Source organism: Varanus komodoensis, unplaced genomic scaffold (genome assembly GCF_004798865.1).
Source record: "Varanus komodoensis strain SLA01 unplaced genomic scaffold, ASM479886v1 scaffold15, whole genome shotgun sequence".
NCBI lineage: Eukaryota > Metazoa > Chordata > Lepidosauria > Squamata > Varanidae > Varanus > Varanus komodoensis.
Genome location: NW_025335440.1, coordinates 25,973,760 through 25,998,133, shown reverse-complemented (window position 1 = coordinate 25,998,133; position 24,374 = coordinate 25,973,760). Strand labels below are relative to the sequence as shown.

The following is a 24,374-nucleotide window of genomic DNA, read 5'->3' as shown; positions in this document are numbered from 1 at the left end:
GAATTTCAGTTTCTTTAACACTTTGAAAATAGTCACCCCTTGATGAAAACACACAATTCTAGCAGTTTAGGACTTGAGAGTAAGAAACATCAGCATGACCGTGACAAGCCCTATATTCTGAATACACCAAGCAGAAAGTAGACCTCAGTAGACAAGTATCTGACCTTTCATTCTCAAACAAACATTCTCAGGCTAAGTTCTTTTTCACAATGTCCCACCTGTAGAATGTGATACTTCTTTTATAATGCAAGTTCTGATTTTCTAAGAATGTGAGTCGAGCCTCCACTAACTTTCTGATTTGATAGCCAGATCACTGACAGAAATATAGCTAAGCTTGCAACCGGACAAAGTCACAGTTTGTCTCCACAAGGGGGTGGCTTTCTCAGGTACCAGATGACAATAAAATTGTAGCTCTTCACTTTCAACTTCTTGGAGCCACCTAAATCAAGATTCCAGAAAGACTCTTTCACACACTCTTCTCTGTAAGGAATTCCACATATGTCTATGATTGTGCAAGACAAAACAGAGCACTTCCTCTGATTTTTTTAAAACCTGCTACAAACTACTGCAGTAAAGGGAAATTCACTGAACACCCCACCCACCATGTTTCAAGCTTTTCCAATGCCAGTCTGAACTCCTGTTTCTCCAGCTTCAGAGCTCCCCCTCCCGCTTGAATGTGAATCCAAATAAGACTGAGATGATTCTAGCTGAGCCAAATGGTCCTAGCTGTGCCAAGTCAAGGACACTGAACAGGACACAGGGGGGGGGGGGGGGGGGGAACCTGGACCCCTGGGAGCAACCAGAGACACTGTGCATCCCCTCAACACTTAACTATGACCTATAATGTACCCTTATGCATTAAGGGTACAGTCCTGTGCATGTTTAGAAAATGTCCTACAGTGCATGGCTGCCTAGGGAATGCTGGAGTTGTATGCTTCTTTTTCTGCCCAGGCAAGCTTGGGGGGGGTGTATTGACTGTGCAATATGTATTGCTTAATGTAGCCCATGATGGGAAAACAGGCTTAGCCTAACTCAAGAAAAACCTGTGCAAGAAGGGAAAGAAAAAAGATGGCCTATGATTTAGTTGTCCACATCCGAACAATGCTCTTACAGTTGACCTTTTAAGTAATAGGATGCAGGAAGCATTTCACCCCTCTGTGGGTCAGGCAGCAATTTGCCTTAAGTCCCTAGAAAGGACTGCTCTTAGCTTGGAGGCCCACGCCTATCTGCTATATAGGACTCCCATCCTAATAAGGATCAGGTTGGAGTATGCAGAGCTCTGACAAGAGGACCTAATAAGCGAGAGGCCGTGGTATCTAAATCTTTTGTTAGGTCAACCACAGATCCACACTGTATGCAGTTTGAAAGGCAGATGCTGCAGGAGAAGCACATTACTACAGTACTGTGATTAGCGGTAACCCCCTGACCAATGCCACGATGAAGATCGCATTTCACTCACAGGGTTTGCAATTGCAAATTGGATTTTCCTTTTTATTACCTGCAAAAAGAACCACAGAGACCATCAACACAGTAAGTGCGCACTTATGCTTATAATTCTGGAAGCATCACCAATAGGGGAAGGAAAAGATCTGCCTGCTGAAACTCAGAGAAACAGCAGCATCCTACGAGTCATTTTGAATTCCTCTTTGCACGAACTGTAAAAGTATTCCTAGCTGAAAATCTTATGGAGAGAGTACAGAGCAGAGCACTCCAACTCACATTGGCTGAGCAGCTTACAGCCCAGCCCGTCCTTAATCACACACGGGTTCAGCTTTGCCTTTCTCTCTTCCCAAGCCTAATATTTCTAATGTAGCTACCAAATGCCATGAAAGTCACTGGTATAAGGCACAGTGGAAAAGGAATATTAAGCATATTTTGGAACCAGTGTGTATTGCTTTAGGGGAGAAGAGGGTGAAGGGCAAGGCTGGGGGTGTTGCCATTAGGCAGGATGACACAGTACCAGGAAAGGGCAGCAAAATGCCAGAGGTTTCATCATATCATTTCCAGTAAGGGGCATTATTTGGATTTTCTGCCCTGGGCACCACAATATATTCAACCAGTCCCCAGAAGGGGAAATAGGAGGAAGGGAAGTTATTTAATAAAAGAAAATCTGCATTTTTAAAGATAAAGAGCTCTCAGATCTAGAGCTCAAATAAACCCTATAAGTTAGTTAGAACTGCGATGATATTGCAGACAGTGATGGACAGTGCACTGTGTGCAGGCAGGGAGTCTGTGGCAGCACTCCAACATCACAGCTGGCCCCCTTTGCTCCCCACACAAAACGCAAGTGTGCCTGGAGCCATCCGAAGTGCTTGCTATGGACAAATGCTGCCAATGTGTGCATTGCTGCAAGCTTTCCAAAGCTGGGCGGTGTATGAAAAAACTGCAGTTGGTCTGGCTAAGGCAGAGGCCATTAAGATGACCCTGGCTAGAGAGAGAGGAAGAAGAAGGGAAAGTGGTGGGCCTCCTGCAGAATAACCTCACAGCTTGGTACAACTTTGTCAAGATGAAACTTGATGAGGAACGTTTCTGAACCAGGACAACTGTTCCAGCTTTTTGATGCCCTCCATCCTGCCTACCTACCCACACATATGCCAGAAGCACTTTTCTGAGAACATGTTTTCCTTGCTGAATCTCAACAGCTGAGTAAGCAAAGACCTTCGTTTACCAACAGTCACCTCTGAAATGACTTCAGATCAATGTAGGAAACCTTAATTTGAAAACCTGGAAGAAAAACTGTTCTGAAAAATGTTCATGTCTATGTTAGCTAGTTAATACTGTATTTAGAAGTATAAGATGCAAAGGTCAGCAATGTGTTAAAACTTGACATTCTGCAAAATTCAAATCTGCACCTTGTACTAGCTGTAAATGGATGACTACACAAGGGCTTTCTGATTCACCAGAAAAAAAAACCTAATCTCTTGCTTCAACAAAGATTACTCTACTTAAAACATATGTTTAAGCAATTAAAACAGTAACGCTGCTTAAAGCAGTATAAAGGGAAAAAGCTGTTTTTAGGCCATCTCAACATTTCTGCTGTCCTTCCTTCCTTCATGGTAAGAGTAAAATCTGCGGGGACTTGACTAGGTTACCGAACTGGGCCATATTCTGTCTTCTCAGGCTTTACCCATGTGTGTTCTCTCTTCTACCAATTTTTCATACTCTACTCTGTTCCACTTTTGTTAACAAGATCTTCACACGTGATCGTAAATTTCTTTTGCAGATGATATTCAGGCTGAAGAGTGCCTTCTTTGGTTTCAGTTCAGAGGACATGTTCTCTTTCTGATACAGTGAGGAAGATATTAATTTTCTTATTTGGATATAAATACCTCTGGATCCAATTTTATTAAAGGCTAAGCAAGGGATAAACCCTCTGAACAGAAAATGCAGTTAGGTATATGTAAAAACATGTCTGCCATGATTTTTGTCAGCTTTGCTTTATGCTTTAGGGCTTACATTTTTATTACTCTGACATCACGTGCTTTACTTCCCAAAGAGAAAGATGACACAGCCTCAGTCACTTTACAATCCACTGGGGACGCTCTCTTATGGAAGCCACTCTGAACTGAATGAGAACTGCACAAGAGCATGGCGCCTTCTCACACATGTCACTTCAGTTGTAGTGGAGAAGGAGAACTTCCCAGTGAATTGAGCCCTACGGATATGAAAACAAAGACAAAACCAATCTCGGCTATGTCCGTAAGACAAATGAGAATGACACCATTCTCAACTTATGTCTGCTGGGCTCAATGCACTCATGGCTAAGCCTCACTCTATGGCAGAATGCTGGGAGGAAGAGGGAAGGCAAAATTGTTGATATTGCTGATTAGATACCTTTCTCGAGGAGACTGGGAAACTTACCACAAAATTAAAATATACAGACTGTAGGTCAGCTACAGCAATTGTCTGTTGAAAAAACCACCCTATTAAAAAAGTGAGCAATTATTACAGTGAGGCTGTACGTCTGTATACACAACCCCCTTTAATGGGCTATGTCACTCGATTTTGTTACATGTATGTGGGTGGGAAGGGGTGGCTCTCCCCAGATCCTCCAACCCCATGGGAGCATGGCCAGGGTCAGACAGTGAAGCTTCTTATACACTAAGCCTGTGATGTTCACCCACAGTCCTATATCAAACTCCTATATTATTCTGGCCAATACATGACTGTGCCATGCAGAAACCCACAACAGGAAGGAATGCAACGCAGGCTCAGAGCCGGGGAGAATACAAAGGCCATACCTTGAGCCTGTCTTCTCTCTGCACCTGTGGCTGTGTGGTGCGGAAGTCACTCTATGGCTGGGATCCCAGTCCTGCAGACCCCACCTAAGCATATCTACACTGCTGTTGTTAGCGGAGCAACTGAAAAGCAAGTTTTGTTTCTCAACAATCACATCAATAACTGCCCTGTGATTGGACTCAGTTTTCCCAGATGGTGCTGATGCTAGTGAGGCTGCTCTGTCTTCATTACAACTTGACCTGGCCTCGCAAACCTACACTTCTGTGTGAATACAGCCCAGCCTGTTGCCAAACGCTTTCCCTGCTTATTCAAACAGTGATATAATTATGTTCTTTGGAGTGCTCAGATCACTGTTTGTATGAAGTCATTCCTCCCAGGAACCCTTTTCAATGGACCTCAATGGGTTCCCACTGGGCTATGGAGCAGACTGGGTGTTGCAACAGGAAAGCAAGCCTTGCCTTTCCTGTCTGGTTCGGCCAGGAGCATGCTTTCTTTAGCAATGGTAACAGATGACTGTCAGAGCTGCAGCAGTTGATTAGCAGTTAATTAGCAGGACTGAACTCACCTACTTCATTTATTTGATTTATATCCTGCCTTTTTTCTTATAAAGCACACAAAGCAGCCTCTTCTTCTCATTCTCTTCTTCCTGCTCTCAACCTTATCCCCACAACAACAACCCTGTGAGGTAGGTTGGGCTGAGTGTCTGTGACTGGCCCAAAGTTGGTAATTTTATATAGCCCATACTTAATTTCCAGACAGAACCTGGTGCCATCCAGATATTTTGGACTACAACTCCCAGCATTCCTGACCATTGGCTAGAACTGATGGGGGTGACATCCAAGTCAACTGGAAGGGCACCAGGTTGGGAAAGTTGGCACTAGGAATATACCCATCACTGCTCTAGACACTTGACTAATAATAGGTATATAATTTAATATACTATCTGAACAGAAAGAAGAACCACTTCTCTTCCCCTTGCATCCTTCCCCTTTGTGTGTTCAGTTCCCATTCTTTACTCTGAAATGTTCTTAAATGATTAGTTATCTATCAAAACAAAATTGTTCAATAATATCAATCACACTCATCTATGGTATTCTTTGCACAACTGCAACGCTTGATTGTGAAACCTCTTTTCATTGTTTCACCAATGGCGATGGCTTTTCCAGTGAAGCTGCATCATTCCCAAGCCACTAATGAGCCTTTTGCTTAGGGCTACTATGCATATCACTGAATTATTTTAAGCACAGCACACATAGGCAAAGCAAACCATGTACATTAGAACATGTACCACTGATCCTAGAAAGTGTATCTGTGCTTTGTTTTGGCTTCTTTATCCTGTCCTGGGCTCCTTCTAGAATGCTGCTCTAGTTGTTCAGTCACCAACATATATGCAAGGTACCAAATTTAGTGCATCTTGGCACTTCATGTAACTGGTTGCAATTCTGTTGTTGCAGCGAATCATGATTTGTCTCTCACTGCAGCACATACCCTTTTAAATCCAGGAAAAAGGCAAGACCTACTAAATTTTATTTATCTGTGCATGAGTGTTTACCACCATCTCCTGAACTATATTTTGAGGAACAATGTCTGAGACAGACACGCTGAGAACCCACCCATCACTCTAACAGAGCACATTAACAGACAAGCCTCCAGATGAGGAACGATCAGTGTGTACTATTAGTCCCTGCCTGATGTAGACAATACTTGACAGAAAAGAATGTGCATAGATACATGACCTCAAAATCTTACAGCAATTTGCTTTTGCCGCAAAGCCTGGGAGCAGTTCATCCACAAACACAAGACCATCTTCAGCCAGCCAAATATAGACTATTACAACAAGTCAAATGGTTAGAAAGTCAAATAAAAAAAGAATGATTCAATATTGCAAGGTGCATGTGTTAAGCACAATATGGAAAGCTACTACTGCAGATGCAACAGTAGCAAGCAACTTTGCCCCCCAGACTGAGAAACTGTCTGTAAAGTTTTTTCCAGTTTGCATTTAATGGAAAGCATAGAGAGAGGCAGCAAAGATTTAATTATTGTACGGATATTTATGGATAGCTTAGGTTAGCAAAAATGAGATGTGTGTTTGAATGCTTTTTGGTTAGCCTTACACCAACAACGAACAAATCTTACCTAGCTCAGGAGGCAACACAGTGAGACGATTCCCTTGGATATGAAGTTCTTTAAGCTGGGTGAGCTCGCCAATTTCTTTAGGGAGTGATATCAGGTCATTATCTCTAAGGCTAAGCTTTAAAAACAGCGGGCAGAAAGAAAGAGAGAGAAAGCAGGATACACAGAGTTGTCAGAATAATTCTCAGCTGAAAGGAAGCAGGTCAAAATCTGTCATAAATAAATATCTTACCCTGCAGTCAAACCCAGACCTCGCACTTTCTGCCACTTCATCCCATCCCTAAACATTCAATTCCTCCAATTATTTACAAGCACCTGCTGATTAACAATAGGCAATACCAGGTGCAGAAGCGCATTCTTTCAAAAAATCTAACAGCCCACTACTCCTCACAAATCGACTTGATTCTACTGTTACAAGGGCTGCAAAAGTGAATTGATTTTTCCAAGAATTTAGATAAATTACTTACTATCTGCAACTTTGTGAGCTTCCCAATATCTGGTGGCAGGATTTCAAAATCGTTGTCACTTAGATAGAGTGCACGCAGGGTGGCTGCAAATTAAACAGCACTATATAAACAGGGTGGCATTTGAGGCCTGATCAATAAAAAAGTGTCAGCTTTGATTAATAACCATGACTTGGTGAAAAGCCTTTGACACACCCAAGGCTCACAATAATAACAAGCAGGTCAAACTTAGATTTACTGGCTTATTGTACTGCTGGTCGGCTCAGGAAAACATCTATATCCAAAAGGACTGACACAATTAACAATTCCTACGATACTAGAAACTGGCAGGAGGTGGCACATGGTTTCAGTGCTAGCCTGCCTGGACAGAATCCATCACAATTTATTACTTCTGACGTTGGGTTATTATTCAAATCTGCATCCATAACTCTGCCCTTAAAGTTTTGGATAGGTTTACCCCTGCACTTCTGTTGAGTCTGTGCAAAGAACTGAGAAGCCATTGGAATACAGGAGAGAATAAAAATACCTTAAAGATCCGTGTGTTTTCTATGTATATCTTCTCTGTTCCCTTAAAGGGACAGTATAGAAATCTATACAGGGTGGTCAGCCCCAGGGACCACTTCCAGTCTGTCTCAAGTCCCAGATGGCTACAGTCCCTTTCTGAGGCTTCACCAGTTTTCCCCAGTCACAGACAGTTTGGCATTCTCCTGGTTTTGGTGCAATTCTGTTGAGCTGTGCTCCCAACCCCCATTCTAAAAGCTGAAATGCTTCTCCCAAGTCACAGTCACTGGAATTTGCTGGAGTTTCTGTTCCATCCCTTTTGCCTTCAGTCCCACCCCCACTGCATTTCAGGGTCTGACGATTTCTCCAAAACGGAATGTGGCCTGGGAGCTGAAGCACCCCTGCCTTGAGGCAAAGAGAGCAAAGCTTGAACTGGTGCTAAGTGTTTTGGCATGGGCAAGAGAAGGGATAATTCCTTTCCAATTCTAAATTACCTGGATGGCTCAGAATATACATTATATGCCTAGGATGGATATTCCTAAAGCCGGAATGAGATTATGTTACTCATGTTTAACTTTTGTTCAGAGTATGGGTGGTTGAGAGCCTTGGTGATTGGGTAGCATATTAAAGAAACAAACTACCACTGCATCAAGTTACACATACTTCTGGTCATCCGGAACCAAGAAACAAGAGAACCAGAAGCTGTAGTTAAATCTTCTCTGACTGAAATTACCTAACAAAAGTACTCACTTAAGTACTAATTTACTTAAGTAAAATTTAATTTTAAAAGGATATACATTTCACCAACAGCATATTTGTGGACCTAGCTCATTCATAAGGTGCTGGTCTTCCATGATACAGGAGTGTCCTGACAGATCAGCTATGCAGGCACTGAGCAGACGCAGACCTGCTTATTTTCAAACATGGTTTCTGCCTTCATAACTATCCCCTGCAAGGTAGGTAGGCATCCTGGTGCCCCTCCAGGTGCTTTGGACTACAATTCCACAAGTCTGCACTAGTACAACCAACTGTGAGGTATTCCGGGATGTGTAGTCTTCCGGTCATGCTCCATATGGCATTCAGCTCAGTTTGGCCCAAGCAGTCACTTTTTCTTTTACCAATAGCCAATGATCCAGGGAGGGGGCAAGGGAATGCAGGACTGGGACCATGCTGTGTGGAGAGGGAACTTTTAGCCCTTTGCTCCCACTGCAGTCTCTATATGGACTTGAGGTCCTGGGCCTGCTATTTATAGTGCCATTGCAACTCATTGGTGTAGAATCCTCCGATTCAGTTACCATGGTTCCAATCCAGCCCCACTCCCATTTTCTCCACCCCTCACAAACCAATTGTGATAGAAAGAAATGAATACATAGCCCCAAACTACACATCCCACTTGGCCTCCAGCATCACTAAGCCAGTGAGAAAGGCATTTATATTCCCTTCCTGATGCAATGATGGGGCCACTGGAGGGGAAGACGAGAGCAGCTCACCTGCCCGCACAGTGCAGCCAACAAGCATGTTTCTCAGTGGAAAGCTACAAGGTCCTTAAAGAGGCCTACCAAATCCAGGGTAGGCAGGCTGGCCAAGGCACCTTAATGACAGGTGAGGGGTTTTTTTAAACCCTTGATACACAGCACTGTGATTATGCTATGCAGCCGCACTAGATTAACACGCCAGCCACTATTTTAAATCTCTCCCCAGTGCTCCCAACATAACATCACTCCAGAGCAGGGGTGCAGGCCCAGGGGCAAAATCCTATCCTCTGAGTGCCAAATCCAACCTTCTGGGGCTTCTTCAGATACTTTCTCCTGCTCCTACCTTAGGGTCCCGGGCCTTTGTTTTTTTTCTGCTATTCTAGAAGGGTGAAAGACCCTGCTAAGACGTAGTTACCAAGCAGTAATATACTGGCATTCCTGGCCCCATGTGAGTTTGGTTCTGTCCCTGTTTCCTTTTGCCCACCCACCACTGGCAGGCAAGAATGCCTCCAAGGTGAAATTTGGCCTCCTCCGGCTGAAAACAACTCAGCATCCTTGCTCCCTGGCAATGTGCTGATGCTGGACTCAACACTAACAATTAAGAGATGATTGAGTAAAGCAGACCATGGCTTGGTTGCGAGAATTCTTCCCCCACCCAGTGGGGACCATCCTACCTTTCCAAGAGGGTGAACTTTTAGCTCAGTATAAAATTCAGGAAATACAACCATGTCAGCAGCTCATAAAACACTCCTAGCCATCCACTTACTTCTACCAATATCAGGTGACTATAGATCAAAAGATACAGATTGCCAAGCTATGTAGAAATATTCAAGGAGGCTCATAGAAAGAGGCATATATCTCAAGCAGTCTTTTTAGGGTTTAGAGTCTCTCAAGTAAATCTCACCTGCAGAAAGAAAAGCAACTTTTCACGATGATTTAAATTATTTTTAAACACTTTCTTACTTAGATAGAAGAAGTTTCCAGGTAGGGAATTTTCATTTAGGTTATTGTAAGTCAAGTCCAGAACCTCCAAAGCGGGTAGAGAGCCAAATCCACGTGGCAGGGAATTCAGTCTGTTCATCCTAAGGGTAAGAGAAGATGGTAAGGTTGCACTGTTTGGGATATAAAAGAAGGCATGGCACATGCACAGTTTGCATTTCTTCATTTTAAAATTCACACACACACACACACACACACACTCTCTGTTTTGGATGCCACATAAACAAGCCAAGCCAACAATAAAAACAGATAAATATGAAAATACTAACAATACAGAGCAAGCAACTGCCACATAATAACTGAGCACAATAAAAAGCAGCCTCCTTAGAAAAACAAAAAACTAAGCCAATCAGTCAGTATTTATTTCAACACAAACACAATTCTTGGATGACTGTATATATTTTGCCTAAGTCAATCCTAGCTCTGCAATTTGCAAACACATGGTGCAGTGCAGCATTTTCACTCCTTGGTCACTGGACATGTAACATGTGAATACAGGTCTGGCGGGGCCTCTGTCATGGGCAACATGAGAAACACTGCAGGGCATTAGGCAAGGCGATAATCTGCTGGCAACTGTCACACTCATTTTGCTCAGGGAGGAAATGGGCAGATTTGAGGGAATGAAGAAAAGGCAGGCTCACTGGTACTTACTACATTGCTATCTCATGGAGAATATTTAGATGCGGATAACATCATGCCATCCTTTGTCTGCATGTCATAATGCTGATTTTTAACTCTACAGGGAAAGGAGAAAATTACAGGGGGGAAACGCACCCATACTTAGTATCTATCTATTGCCATTTCCAGAAATGATAGCAAATGTAGAGTGTTAAGACAGATAAGAGACTTCTTTTGCCAGAGCAGCACAAAAGGCTTTGCCACTCAAGAGAAACAGTTTTTCTATTTCTGAACTTATTTCAGGGGAAGAATTGGAAGATGACTAACCAGTAAGGAAGTGCTCTTTCTCTCTTTTCTCCTAGATGGCAAAAACAGGAAGAGAAGGAAATTTTCTGGGACTGCAGCCTGTACAGAAGATCTAAGCAAGTGACCAGAATGGTTACATACCCAAGGTTCAAGTGTTTCAGCTTCTGCAAGCTGCTAATCTGAGTGGGAAGCTCCTCAATTTGATTGTTGAAAAAGTTGAGTACTTCTAAATTCCTTAGTTCTGCAACATTTGGAGGCACAGCTGCAAAATACAAAGACAAGCCCCTCTAAAACAAGATAGGACATACAAAACAGCCCAGGTTGATTTCTATACACCAGAAATATTGTTGAAAGATGAGTAGACAAATTCACAGAAGATGCACATGATCAATGAATATTATAGATATGTTAACTATTAACCTTTCATTGGAAAATACAAGGAACGGTTACCTTTCTATCAACTTGCCTTCCAAACTTGTGGGTCAAGTACACAAGTAAACTACTTGACTAAAAAGAACTTTTTTTATCTAGAAAAACGATTCTTACATTTGTTATATAACTAAGCATGCTCATAAGGGCAAATCAAGATAGAACCTTGGAAAGGCAGTTCCTTTATGTTTCTAGCTAAGCAAGCTCACACCTGCAATCTGGTAGAAGAAAAGATAGAGAGTAAAAGAGGAAGATTATTTTTAAAAAGCAAGCAAGCAGAACAGCTATTTATTTATTGCATTTGTATGCCACTCCATAGCCAGAAAGTTTGTTTAGGACTAAGGAGATTCAAGATCTAGTCCTCAATTGGCCATGGAGTTTACTGGGGGACTTTGGGCCAGTCATTGATTCTAAGTCTAACCCACCTCCAAGGGTTATGAGGATAAAATAGAAAGGTGCAAGAAGATTATGTAAGCCACCTTGGTTCCCTGAAGGAAAAAACAGAATAAATAAATAGGGGAAAGGCCAGCAGCAGTGGCTGAGAAATGACAAATGCTCAGGATACTGAAATGCCACTCTCCCAACTCCTACAAGAGGTAGCCAGTCATACTGTGCTGCCATCATACATGAAGTGGCAATTGCATTTGCTGCAGTTACATGAATGTTCCTAAGCATGTGTTTCAGAAACCCCTGGGAAGGCCCTGGTGTATGTACTCTGTACCTGCAGGAATAGGAATCTGCAGTAGACGTTTTACATAGCGGCAGCCATTGCATCAGGCTGTAGAGCAGAGGGGGAGCAGAGAAACGGGCTAAGCTATCAGCTCTGCTATGAGCCCAGCTGTCACCTGGCAGCAGCTACTTGCTCTGCTCAGGCTACCTGCACCATTGCCATTCCAGGTGGCTGAATTGTAATTGTAAGAACCGGTGCCTCTGTTTGTTTTGTGCTTCTCACTTTTTCCTTTCGAATCCTGTCTTTGAAGGAGCAAATGTCTTTTCCTGCAGAAAATACAACTGTCTTATAAAGTGCCTGTTCCAAATCATATTCCAACTGGACTGCTGTTTAAATAGTCTAATCAGATGTTCATTTAAAAGACAATGAAAGCAGAATAATTTAGACTCAGCTTAAAATAATTAACTGTTTAACCTGGGTCAGTTTTGGGTTCACATCCCAGGAGGGAAATGCTGTGATCAATGTGCAAAAGAAGGTTATATCAGATTAGCAACAGATTAACGTATAGCTATTATGTGTCAATATGAAAATACTCAGCTGCATGCTGTGAATACTACTACTCAGATAAAGATTAAGAATCTGAATGGCTTTAACTCCCTGTTTCAGTTATTAGAGCAAAATCTAAGCCAGCAAATGTGTGTGCGTGTTGGGTGGGGAAAATCACATCCATTCAAGCTTTCTGTTCCATTGTCACCTCAGGACTTGTCCCATAAACCAGTTAAAACTGAATTCTCAACAGTTACATTCTTTTTGTCATACTGAAATTGATGGAAAATAGCTGTTTGCATAGGTGGATCAGGCTAACTAACAACAATCTAGAAAGTAGATGAACGAATCCCAAATGTAAAGATTCAGCAAATAATTTGTGAAATTGCTTTAGAGGAAATAACCTGGATTTTGTAGGAGTTGATCTCCCCAGACTCTTAAACCAAATGAAGGGGATATTTACAATAGAACACAAGTTTTTTATTTGTTATTATGTTATTAGCATTATGTTCAATACTCAGATTTTTTCTAAATACCCCCCAGAGTTCTACATAAAGACCAGCTGTAACACTACCTGTTTCATAGAATCATAGACTAGTAGAGTTAGAAGGGGCCATGAAGGTCATCGAGTCCAATCCCCTGCTCTTGCAGGACACCCCGTTACACCATCCCACTCAGATGGCTGTCCAGTTTCTTTTTAGCAAAACAAAAAACACAGAGACCCCTAAACACCTGGAGACAGAGTTGGGATTGTTTTCCAGCAGTAGTCTCCTTTTCCCTGTAAGTTACTGTTTTGGATGTCTCTGCTTACAGGGGGATGTGGAAGAAGGAACAGCACTTCCTCCAGCAGTGGGCCTACTCTCACCATTTGCAGAGAAACTGGGCATGAAGGTGCTGGTGTGTTCATGCTGATTCTGAGTTGCTTGTGGGCAGCTGACTGGCCGCTGTGTGAACAGAATGCTGAACCAGAAGGACCCCCAGTCTGACCCAGAAGCTCTTCTTGTGTTCATCTACAGTATTTTGGTCCTGACCCAAATCAGGGAAGTTTTAATTCACTGACGTTGAATCACATGCCTGCAGGCCATATCTGGCTCTCCATTTTTTTTCCTTAAGGTTGTACCTGGCTCCCCTTTCCCTTTACCCAAAAAAGCAACTTGTGTTTACTTTCGCACATTTTCCTGTCTTCCCAGGTTTATTATTGGCAGAAAGAGCTGATGATAAAAATATGCTGCCATTTTTGTCCCCATCCATTTGTGTTTGGCCTTGCCCCTTTTGCTCTCAGTCCTGCCACCAATGGAATGCAGTCCCTGAAAGCATCTGCAAAACTAAAGTCAGCCCTTGGGCTAAAAGAGATTCAATACCTGTTTTAATTCACGGGGTGACTGCTCTTGGCATACGTTGAGGAAAATGCAGTGCCACCTGCAACGCAGCAGTACGACCAGTCCATCATCATTTGGACACATCATACGTTACTACTGAATTCATTATCTATTTAGCTTTGGCTGTTCTACTGAATGGGATCTCGATTTGGTTTACATAATTAAATTCAATAACAACATAGTTAGGATATATTCCAGCCAAGCTGAAAAACATATGGGTACAAAGCTAGACCCTAAAGTTGAGGAGCCACTTGATATTACATCTTGATTTCTTTTAATAGCAAATAGTGACTCTGTATGTGGAGCAAGAGCAGCATTAAGAGGGACCATAGTAAACAGCAAATTTCTTTTAACACTTTCCTTTCTGACAAAAATTCTCATGGGGACCAATGAAATCTTCCCTCCCAGAGCTAACACCAGCCACAGAGAGCTTTTTACCCAAGCCACAAGGAAAGGGGCAGGGAAAGGGTCAACCTCTCTCTTTATAGTCCCAATTCTCTGCCTCCCCTGCAGGCACTAGTAAGTTTAACACCATCTCTGTCCGTGGAAAGGTTAAGAGTACCTTTTTAACTCTCCCATTAATTTGAGGAGACAAAATGTTTAATTTGGCTGGTTCATGCTCTTGTAATATAAGTTAAAATATAAAACGTCTTGATATTGATATAGGTATACATTTAATTCTTGCTCTTCTGTCAATTTCTCAATAGTAAGAGACATGGCACAAGTAAGTGATATGATACTTTTTAGACATTTTATGGGCAAAATCTTAAGAACTTGCATTTCTAGTAGCATCACCTATTGCTTGATGCATTTTGTCATCATTCAAATTCTGATGAGACAACTGAACCATTAGATTTTAAGATACATTATATCATAAGACATATACATACTTCCTGTGCATTAATGCTATGAATAAATGAAAAACAAGCACATGGGCTTGAGAAATATATGTCCGCAGCTCAAGAACAACAACAAGCATGCAAGATGCAACCCTCTTGAAGTTACAGTCCCTGATGCAATTAAACCTCTTTCTGTAGGTACTGGCCTTTTTGACAGGATGAAGGATTATTTTACTCTCTTCACTGCATCTGTCCAATTTAAAAGGACAAATTATTCTAAATATGAATTAAGGCTAGGTTATGCAGACTTGAACTGAATGCTCCTTTCTCATGCCCCTTCCATGAATGCCAAAGCTTTGTGCCAAAGCCTTTTTGAATAAAGGCTGTTAAAAAAATCTAAATTTAAACAGTTTCTGAAATAAAGTCAAAAACATAGTGTTGATCAAAAGATATGAAATTAAAATAAGTTAAATCCTTGACTGATGAGTTTCTGGCAATAGAACATTTTAGTTGATGGACATGTAGGATTTTTAATCCATGGGTACCTTACTGTACAACTTTCAAAGAAACATATTCAAACGCTACATTTAAGGTACCAACAACTGCTTCAGTGTTTGTCTATTTGTGATTTTAAAGCAAAGACTGGAAGTCAGTGAGAGAAGACCACTGGGTAGAGTGTAAATACTCAAATCCAAAATGCAATTTGACATAGTACCAGATGGTTATTTCAATCCACAAGGGTCAGGACAGTAACTTCAGAGTGAAAATCCACATAAGTCAAGCTAAGAAAACAAGCTTTTATAAAGACAACCAAAATGTTTGTGTTTCTTTGAATTGTATCCCATAGTAAGAACAGATTCATGACTTTGCAAACCTTGCCATTCTTCTCTGAGCTGTAGAGAATATACCTTTTTGAGGCATATCTATCAATATGTAGGTGATACAGTGAGTAGGTCACAGCACATCAAAACAAACAGCCACAAACAGTTTATTTAATTTGGCCAGTTGTTGTTGTTATTGTTATTGTTGTTATTATTATTATTATTATTATAACATTTCTATGCCGCCCCTTGCCGAAGCCTCAGGGCGGCATAATTAAACATTTATGGATTTAACTATAAAACCTATGAATGTTTATTTTCTAGAAAAGTTAAATCTATAAAATGCATTAAGTGGATGAGCTGCTGGTGGTAATTTGCTCTCTTCTGGAGTACATTTCAAGCTTACTTCAGAGGAAGGAAAAGATGGAGATTTAATGATAAATCATAGGAGGCCTTCAATGCCTGCGACTGTGCTTCCCTGAGAGATCAGCAATCAATCAATGTTTCGACACATGCTCTTCTTGAGCAAGGCTCTCTGTATCACAACCATACATTTTTTTTTTATGTCCACACTCTTTTTTCTGTGAATATCAACAAATATGGCAGAGCTGTGTCCACATACAACTATTCTGATGAGGTTTGCACACAGAGAATAAACCAATAGAGTGGAGGAGCTCCAATATGAGTGGGGTGAGCTGTCCATTCGGGGTTTTAGCATGGCCCTTTAAGGATTCAGGTTCAGCATGACAGGTAGCTTCTTAGACTTTCCAACCACACCTGCAATGGATATATCACATTGCTGTACAACATAAGATTGTGGAATTTCAGTGGGTTGGGAAAATACCTGTTGAGTTACATACAAGGGCTTTTCCTAAAATGTGGTCCATTATGAATTTCTATCAAAGATGGAGAATCTTTGGCCCACAGATAAAACTTGGCCAGTCAAGCTAGTCCATCTGACCCATGGGGACTTGAACTCTTTGATTCCCACTTTTCAGGTGATATTGCACAGTTATACTATTTGGTGCTTGGTTGGATAAAAAAAAAAGTTTAAGCTGTTGTTCTATCCCCACTTGTCTAAGGTAATTATACTTAATGTTGAGTAACATTTATAGAAACACACTGCTAATCTTACAGATTTTTCAATAGTTCTGATAACAAGTAGGCTTTTAACCGTTTTACCCCTCACAGTTCTGATGCACTTAAGACATGCTCAGACTTCATGTTATAAGCATGTGTTTCTTCAGAATAATGTAAATACTATTTTGCCAATTTGTACAACATCTTCTTGCCCCTGCCTCTGAAACCTGTTAAATCTATGCACTATCCCACTTCCATACTCCTTTTGCAAGTTCCCAGGCAGCTTCTCATACAGGTATTGAGCAGAAAAGATTTCTTAGCTTCAGCAAGACTGCTGCCTCACATGTCTCAGACCAGGCTCCAGGACTAGTTTAGTGTGTTTTAATTAAAATGTTAAGTTTCAAGAAATAACATTGTAAAGTGTGCAGATTAACCCAGAGTGTCAAAATGTAATTTATATTCAACGTTTTTCCAGTTCTCAGTTTACATAGCAATGTGTGTGTTTTCCCCCCAAGAAGATTATAAATTTGCTAAATCCCTCCAGCATGCAGGCTAACTTAAAGGTTATTGATTTTATTCCGTGCTTCTGAAAAAGTACATTTTCTAATTTAACAAATGAAAGATGATTTAACACAAACATCATCCAAAAACATTGTAAGCCACCATTTTCATATACCAAAGAATTATTTTAATTGAAATTTCAACAGTCCTAAAACATTTAAACATTTCTCAACATTTAGCAATTCACAAGATGGAATATATGCAGGCTATACATGCATAACATATGGATGCCAAGACTTTCAGCATATAAACCCCATGTTCTACAGCAGGGTGAGGCAGAAAGCAGGTCTCCAGATGTTTTGAACTACAACTTACAGAAATCACTGCCATCATGGCCAATGTTCAGGAAAGCTGGAAATTGTAGTCCAAACCATCTGGAGAGCTGCCCCACACCACTGCGCAATGGTCCCCCCTTAACATAAATCTTGCTTGACTTTGCTTCCAGATTTAACATCATAACAACTTTGCATATTGTCATACAGTGTTTTGGACAGTATGCTGAACATAAAGGCCATCCAAATGTTAAAAATAGCTTTGACAAAAGGGGCTGCTATTTCAGGTTATTTCCAAACAGATCTCTGACTGGTAATTATGTTCCCACCTTTATTTGCTTATTTATTATTTTAAATATTTATATATTACCCTGCCAACTTAATATTAATGTTTATACATTAAAAAGAAAATTCATCAAAATACAACACATTAAAATACATTGCACATATTGCACCAAAGAAACCTGCAGTTAAAACCAGTCAACTGATTTTTTTGCCTCCCAGAAGAATGACTTCAAGGAAAGGGAGAGGCAAACCTCTCAAGGGGAAGAATACTGAAGTCTGGGTGCAGTCTCTGAAAAGACCCCTTATTTGTGATCCCTCTACCAGCAGTCTACTCTAAGCATTCATTTGTAAGGCTAAAGGGGGAAAACTATATAGGTACAAAGCATTCAACAACTGTAGATACTGTATGACTTGTCTGAGACATCTGAAGATGCTCAGAGTTGAAACAAGTAAGCAAAATCCTATACTGGGTAGGATCATAAAAATGGAAGACAGGAAAGACCAAAACTCAGGTTTGCCTTATTACTCACAAATAAGCATTTCATAATAAACTTCTGCCCACCAATCAGAAGTTTCTGAAGTTTCACAAAACCAATTTTAAAGGAGGAAAAAAATCTCAATAGTGACCTCCTCTGGACAAGTCAGACAATGCTTCTATCTTTTAATTCCTTTGCAAACAGTTCAAGAAGGAAAGAAGCAACTATAACTAACCCTCTGAAAACATCGTATGCATTAACATCAACATTTTTTCCATCTAGACTGGATAAAAAATGTGACCTCATCAAGTTTCAAATCAGAATGAAATTAAAGTACTGCACAGTTTAATGACATCAAGTCATTTAAAATCCTCCCTTTTTATTTTTTTAAACAGAACATAAATACACACAAATGAAATACAAATACATATTCTTCAAAATAAATCAATAATGCTAACAACTAAAACCCAACTAATAACTAAACACAACAGTAAACACCTTGCATCCGCTCCCCAGGAGACCAGTTAATACCTCCATTAAGTCATTAAAAATCGTTAATGTAAAAGTCATTCCTAACAAAGACCACATTTTTAAAAATTCAGTTAATGAGGTTAAGATGTGTTTCTTTACATTGTTTTCTTATGATTTTGTGTTTTAATTGGTGTTTTTATTTACCTTTACCTGCCCAAAGAACTTTGATTACTGGGCAGTCCAGAAGTGTAAAAAATGAACAATGAAAATACCCAAGGAAGGAGGGAGGGAGGGACGGACGGACGGAAACATTCAATTGCTAACTCAGTGATCAACAGAAAACTTCTTCTTAACAGCAGCTAGAGAGATGAAAGATGGATAGCAACAGAAAAGTGCCACAACTCCCAATCTTCCCAGCCCTTCTAGGAGCTCTGTGGCTCCCATTTAACATACAGTGCAACCTTTGGAACACCTGTTAGCAAGGTGAAGACATCTGAGTGTCAGATGAGGACTGGGGAGATCTAGGTTCCAACCTCCAGTGAGCCATGAGGGCTGCCAAATCACCTTGGACCATTTTCTCTCAGGCAGGTGACCTTCCCTGCAAGGGCTATTACAAGCATAGCATAAAAGAGCAGAGTGACAGGGTGGGGAAGACCATCTATGTCAGTCACAGCTCTTGGGAGGGATACATATGTAAGAAATAGACAAAAAACATGAATAATCAATTTTTATCCACTATAGTACTTTTGAGGAGTGTTTCATGTCATCTAGAATACTCCCACTAATTTGCTTTCCTTAGAATATTGTCTCCGTACAAAGGCAAGGGCAAACTCATTTGCTTTTGAAAGTTTATTGCTTGCACATTTGGGGTTTTAGTCTTAAGATTCGTCAAAGGGACAGATGAATTCCAATACCACCTGGGCTGCAGTGATTGTCTTCTCTTTCTGTCAAGACTATTATTGATCAAGCAGAAACTTGTTAAAAAGATTCCCCAATATTCCTATTTTATGGCCACAGTTTTCCAGAAAGAAATTTAATTCTGAGTCCAGCCACTCTTGACATCTCAAGAAAAAAGCGCTTACATCCATATACACCTGTTCACCCCTTGAGATCTGTGGGAGAGGCCCTTCTCCGGGAACTCTCCGTGAAAGAAATTAGGAGGGTAGGTACTCGGAGGAGGGCTTTCTCTGCGGTGGCGCCTAAGTTATGGAATGCGCTCCCCAGAGAGGTCCGCCTGGCGCCGTCGTTATTTGTTTTTCGGCACCAGGCAAAGACCTTTTTATTTAAACGTCATTTTAATTGTTAATATTATTTGCTTATTTTATCTAGCCAGGGCGATTTATTTTATATTGTTAATTTGTTTTATATTTTTAATGTATTATATTTTAATTTATGTTGTGAGCTGCCCCGAGGCTTCGGCGAATGGGGCGGCATAGAAATGTTTTAAATAAATAAATGAATAAATAAATTTGGCCAAACAAGAAGCCTTAATACCAACCAAGTTTTGTGGAAGCAAACTTATCTTTGAAGAGTTACAACTAGAGCCTTCCCCCACCTGACATTCTATAGATATGTTTTGACTATAATTCCCATTAGCCCCAGCCAGTTTGGCCATGCTGTAGCCAGTTTGGGAATTGTAGTCAAACACTTCTGAAAGGCATCACACTGGGGAAAGTCTGAGTTTAAATGTTCTGCTGATGCTTCCTCTCCTAAATGCCTTGAGAAGACGCACACATTTCCCCAATCACACAAGCACAGCCTTCTTTCCGGTTCTGTTGTAGAAGCAAGTGCTGGTGACTGGAGTGCTATCTACATGTGACAGATTTATTGAGAAAAATGTGAAATGCTAGCTGAAAATAATTTATATAAAAAGGTGATACAACAGCAAAAGCTGAAAGCAGGGCAACATGACTTACTGTTATGGTACAACTTTGCCTGTTTTTGTCAGAGTGACAGATAGAGCTGCATACCCCAGCTGCAAAAAATACTGGACATCTGCTTACCTTTCATGCATATTTATTGCCTTAGTAAATGGACATATTTACTATAAACAACAGAACAGCAAAGCAGGCACCCTCATTTATATGCCAGAAAACCAGTAAGAGATGCTAATATGACCTTAGTGGGGCATATCAAGTGTCACTGACACTGTTTTCCCCAAGTCATTTTGAGGACAATCTACTCAGACAATTAATTGTATCTTTTTAAGGGATTAGGTCAAGAGTGTCCAATGTGACAAATAATAAAACTGAAATTCAGTCCTTTGGAAGTAGTGAGGGGCACCATTTTTATTTGTTAATTTTTTATCTCCCCCACACACACAACAATTCCTCTAACCAGCTTGCAAAGCACAGAATTTTCCATATTACTATTTCAGGCTTGATGCAAATACATAATACCGAAAAAAATACAAACTCATTAAAATCATAGGTTTTCTACTGTTGTGTACCAAGCTTTCTTCTCTGTGCATGTTCAAGGCAACAGACTGTTTCTTTGCAAAAAGCTCCTTATTCCCCAAAGGATACCCAATAAACACAAGCACCATAGAATGTATCTCTGAGCAGTTTGTTGAACCCAATCTAAACAACTACTTCTAGAAGACCTTCTTTTGAGTATGTCTGGACCCAATCCATTCTGAAGGGCCTGTTTGGAGGCAAGCATACCTCTTCTATATAAGTCTATCCTCTAATTGGCTGACCCATTTCTCCCAATGCTGCATTGTGGGGTCAAGAGTTGTACCAGGTTTGTCTGACTCTGAGAGCTGCTCTCCCCTGCCCCCATCCAACACCTGTGCATCTTGGCTATTCTCAGAGCCTACCTGAGTGCTTAGAGAGAGTGCCTTGAGATAATTACCTCTGCTGCTTTCGTCTCAAAGTCCGGAGCCCCCATTCTCCAGGCCCCTCTGCCTCCTCCCCTTCGCTCTGACGTGGGAGTCCAGATCAGCTTGACCCAAGAGTGTGCACCAAGAACTGTTCCCCCTCTCATCCCAACACCTACTAAAGTGTATTTGTGCATGGAAACCAAGTGATGGCCAATGTACCTTGGACAGGGTATCCTCTGCATTACTAGTGAAAGGACAGATATGGCTGAGTGTCCTCAGGCACCTGCCATCAAAATCTCCCACAGCCTCCCCAATGCTTTCATGTTGGTGTTAAATGACATGGGAGACAGAAAAGAACACTGTAGCTCAGTGCAGGATAATTCTTATGGGACATGTCAGCAATTCCCCTCAGTCAAGTTTTGAGACTAGCCTTCTTTGACTTCCCCCAAAGGCTTAAAAGTTGACTAGGCTTGTATGGGTGAAAGTGATTTTTCAGGGAGCCTGGTCTTAAGACATATAGGGCTTTCTAGATCATAACCAGTTAGGCCATAATTCTGAATTGTGCCTGGGAACACAGGTCAGCAAAGCTGTCGGAACAAGGAAGTCATGAGTTCCATATAATTGGCCCAGATCAATAGTCTTGCTGTAGCTTTTGGGACCAGTCAAAATTTCTGAACATATTTCAAAGGTTCTACAATCCCAGCATCCCTCTAAGCATCCATGCTGTTTAACACCTGCTGGGAAATGTACGCTTTTTTCTGCATAAGATTATACCCTTACTGTTTAGAAAGTACAAAGATCTGTAAGATGGATGGCAGCAGTTATCGTACCAACAGATGTTGCTTGAGGAGATACATAATCTATTTGACGGGACCCTTTGATTCTATATACCAATGATGTATCTCTCCAGAAGGTGGTTTAAAAGGTATACTAATGGAAGTACAAGGTAGCATTAGGATTTCATAAAAGACTGTTAAGTTGGAAGGAGAAACAATGACTTGGTAGCTAGAAACAGAAATGAGATACAGCTAAACCAGCACCAGTTCTCTTCTGACCAGATTGACTGAGCAGCAAGTTGTGCAGATTCTAGGGCTACCTAGTCCTAGAAAGTATGCTTAAGACAACAGCCTACAGGGCACAGGCTGTCAGTGTTACATCAGTGTTTCTGTGCACCTTTTAACAGTCAGTATTTATGCACACATCAGTGCCATTTATGTTCTTGTCAGTCCAATGCAGATTGCATCTAAAGTCAATTCAGAGGACTTTAAAAATACAGGCAGTCCCTGGATTGCGAACAAGTTCCATTCCTGAGAAAACAGACATTTGTCTTTAAGTTGAATCTGTATGTAAGCCGGATCGTGTATAGTCATCCCTGCACATTCGCAGGTGTTAGGAGCACAGGACTCCCATGGAAGTGGAAAAAAACACAAATATCTCTAGCACCCCCCTGGCCAAACTCATCAGCACCTCCTCTTTGCAACAAGGGAATGCCAGAGAGATTTCCCTCTCCAGATGGGCAGAGCAGGAAGGCCTGCTTTGGAGGCCTCCCTCTCTCCCTTTTCACTTCCTCTCTCTATGGTAATGACATTTTTCTGCAGTGATTTTTTAAAATGAATAGGCTTATGCCAGTTTGTTCAGTAAGCAGGGGTAACTTGGACATTTGAAATTTGGGGACTGCCTGTAACTAGATGGGAAATTTTAAAAATTAATCAAAATACATAAAGAGCCACTGCAAATAAAAGAAAATCATTCCCCAAAGTTCTGTAAGAAAAACGCCATTAAACACCCACCTGTTATTTCCCCAGCTGAGACTATCATTTGGATCCAACTTGTTACTATTCATGTTCTCAGCATTTTGACCAGGGACTTGTCAGCTGACAAGGCACCATTTGCTCTTGCAGAAGCCCATGCACAAAATGCAGAAAACCGCAGAACATGCAATCAAAGAATCAGTCAAGGAGCTCATTCATATTTAGGAAAAAATACATGATTTAGAAAGATACTTACTTGTGAGCTTATTGTGACTGAGGACCAGCTGTGTGATGTGAGACAGAGTGACTGTAAATGAACAGAAAAAGACAATAAATAATTAACAGGGCAAGCCTGGTAAGGCAGGAAGGCAGGAAGGCAGGAAGGCAGGAAGGCAGGAAGGCAGGAAGGAAGGAAGGAAGGGTGAGTGACATACTTTAACAGTAATGCATCTGAGGAATGGCGGGGAATAATTTCCCTTAGCTCTTCCCAGAAAGATTTAATATGTAATCTTATGTACTTTTGTAAAGAAAAAGCCATACAATTCCAACTTTTCTATGTCTAATTTGTATAGGATTGTGGCCTTAAAAAAACCAAAATACTACTGGACCTTCCAAAGATTAGCCTGTAGCACAGTAACTATGACCAGCATGAGACAGCAATTCTCTGCATATTGCTGGGTCACTTTGCAAGGTGTGCATTTCTCATACAGTTTGACGTGACATCTCCTTCACATAACAAGGAATAGCAGTCAGTCTATTTCCTGCAAGTTTTCATGTGTTCATTTGCAAGTCTGTCCAGTCCTATTTTTGCATTTTTTGAAAAAAGCCTAAACTTCACATTTAACTGATATGCAAGTTTATATTTGCTGTCAGGCTTTTTAAAGTGGAGAGCTGTATCACAGAATTTGAAGAAATGCAAAAACAGAAAAATAACTGTGTTGGATCTGTAGTACCAGAAGTGTGAACCAAGTCAGACTGCTAATTATTAACATTATTATTCTTACAACTGTCCCATATTTTTTCCTCTTACAAGGAACCCAGGTCTGTTCACAGAAACCTCTCCATTTTATCCTCCTGAGAACTGAGAGTTATGTTAGATTAATATTCCATGTCTGGCAGAAAGTCACCCAGTAAACTTTCTGCCAGACATGGAATACAAATATTTTTTGTATTTTTGTATTTAGTGGTAATTTATTATGTTCTATTGTATTTCAATGTATTTTATTGTGTTGTAAGCC

At 40.9% G+C, this 24,374-nt stretch overlaps 1 protein-coding gene across 4 annotated transcripts in view; it reads right to left on the bottom strand.

The window, feature by feature from the left end:
* Positions 1 to 24,374, bottom strand: part of RSU1 (Ras suppressor protein 1) — a 71,641-nt gene that overhangs the window by 36,091 nt on the left and 11,176 nt on the right. For all 4 annotated transcript variants that reach the window (XM_044424812.1, XM_044424814.1, XM_044424813.1 and 1 more), the window contains exons 3-7: positions 23,393 to 23,443; positions 10,877 to 10,997; positions 9,776 to 9,894; positions 6,840 to 6,922; positions 6,376 to 6,490 (exon numbers count right to left, since the gene is read on the bottom strand). In XM_044424812.1, coding sequence (XP_044280747.1) covers positions 6,376 to 6,490; positions 6,840 to 6,922; positions 9,776 to 9,894; positions 10,877 to 10,997; positions 23,393 to 23,443 — 489 coding nt within the window. The remainder of the gene's footprint in view (positions 1 to 6,375; positions 6,491 to 6,839; positions 6,923 to 9,775; positions 9,895 to 10,876; positions 10,998 to 23,392; positions 23,444 to 24,374) is intronic.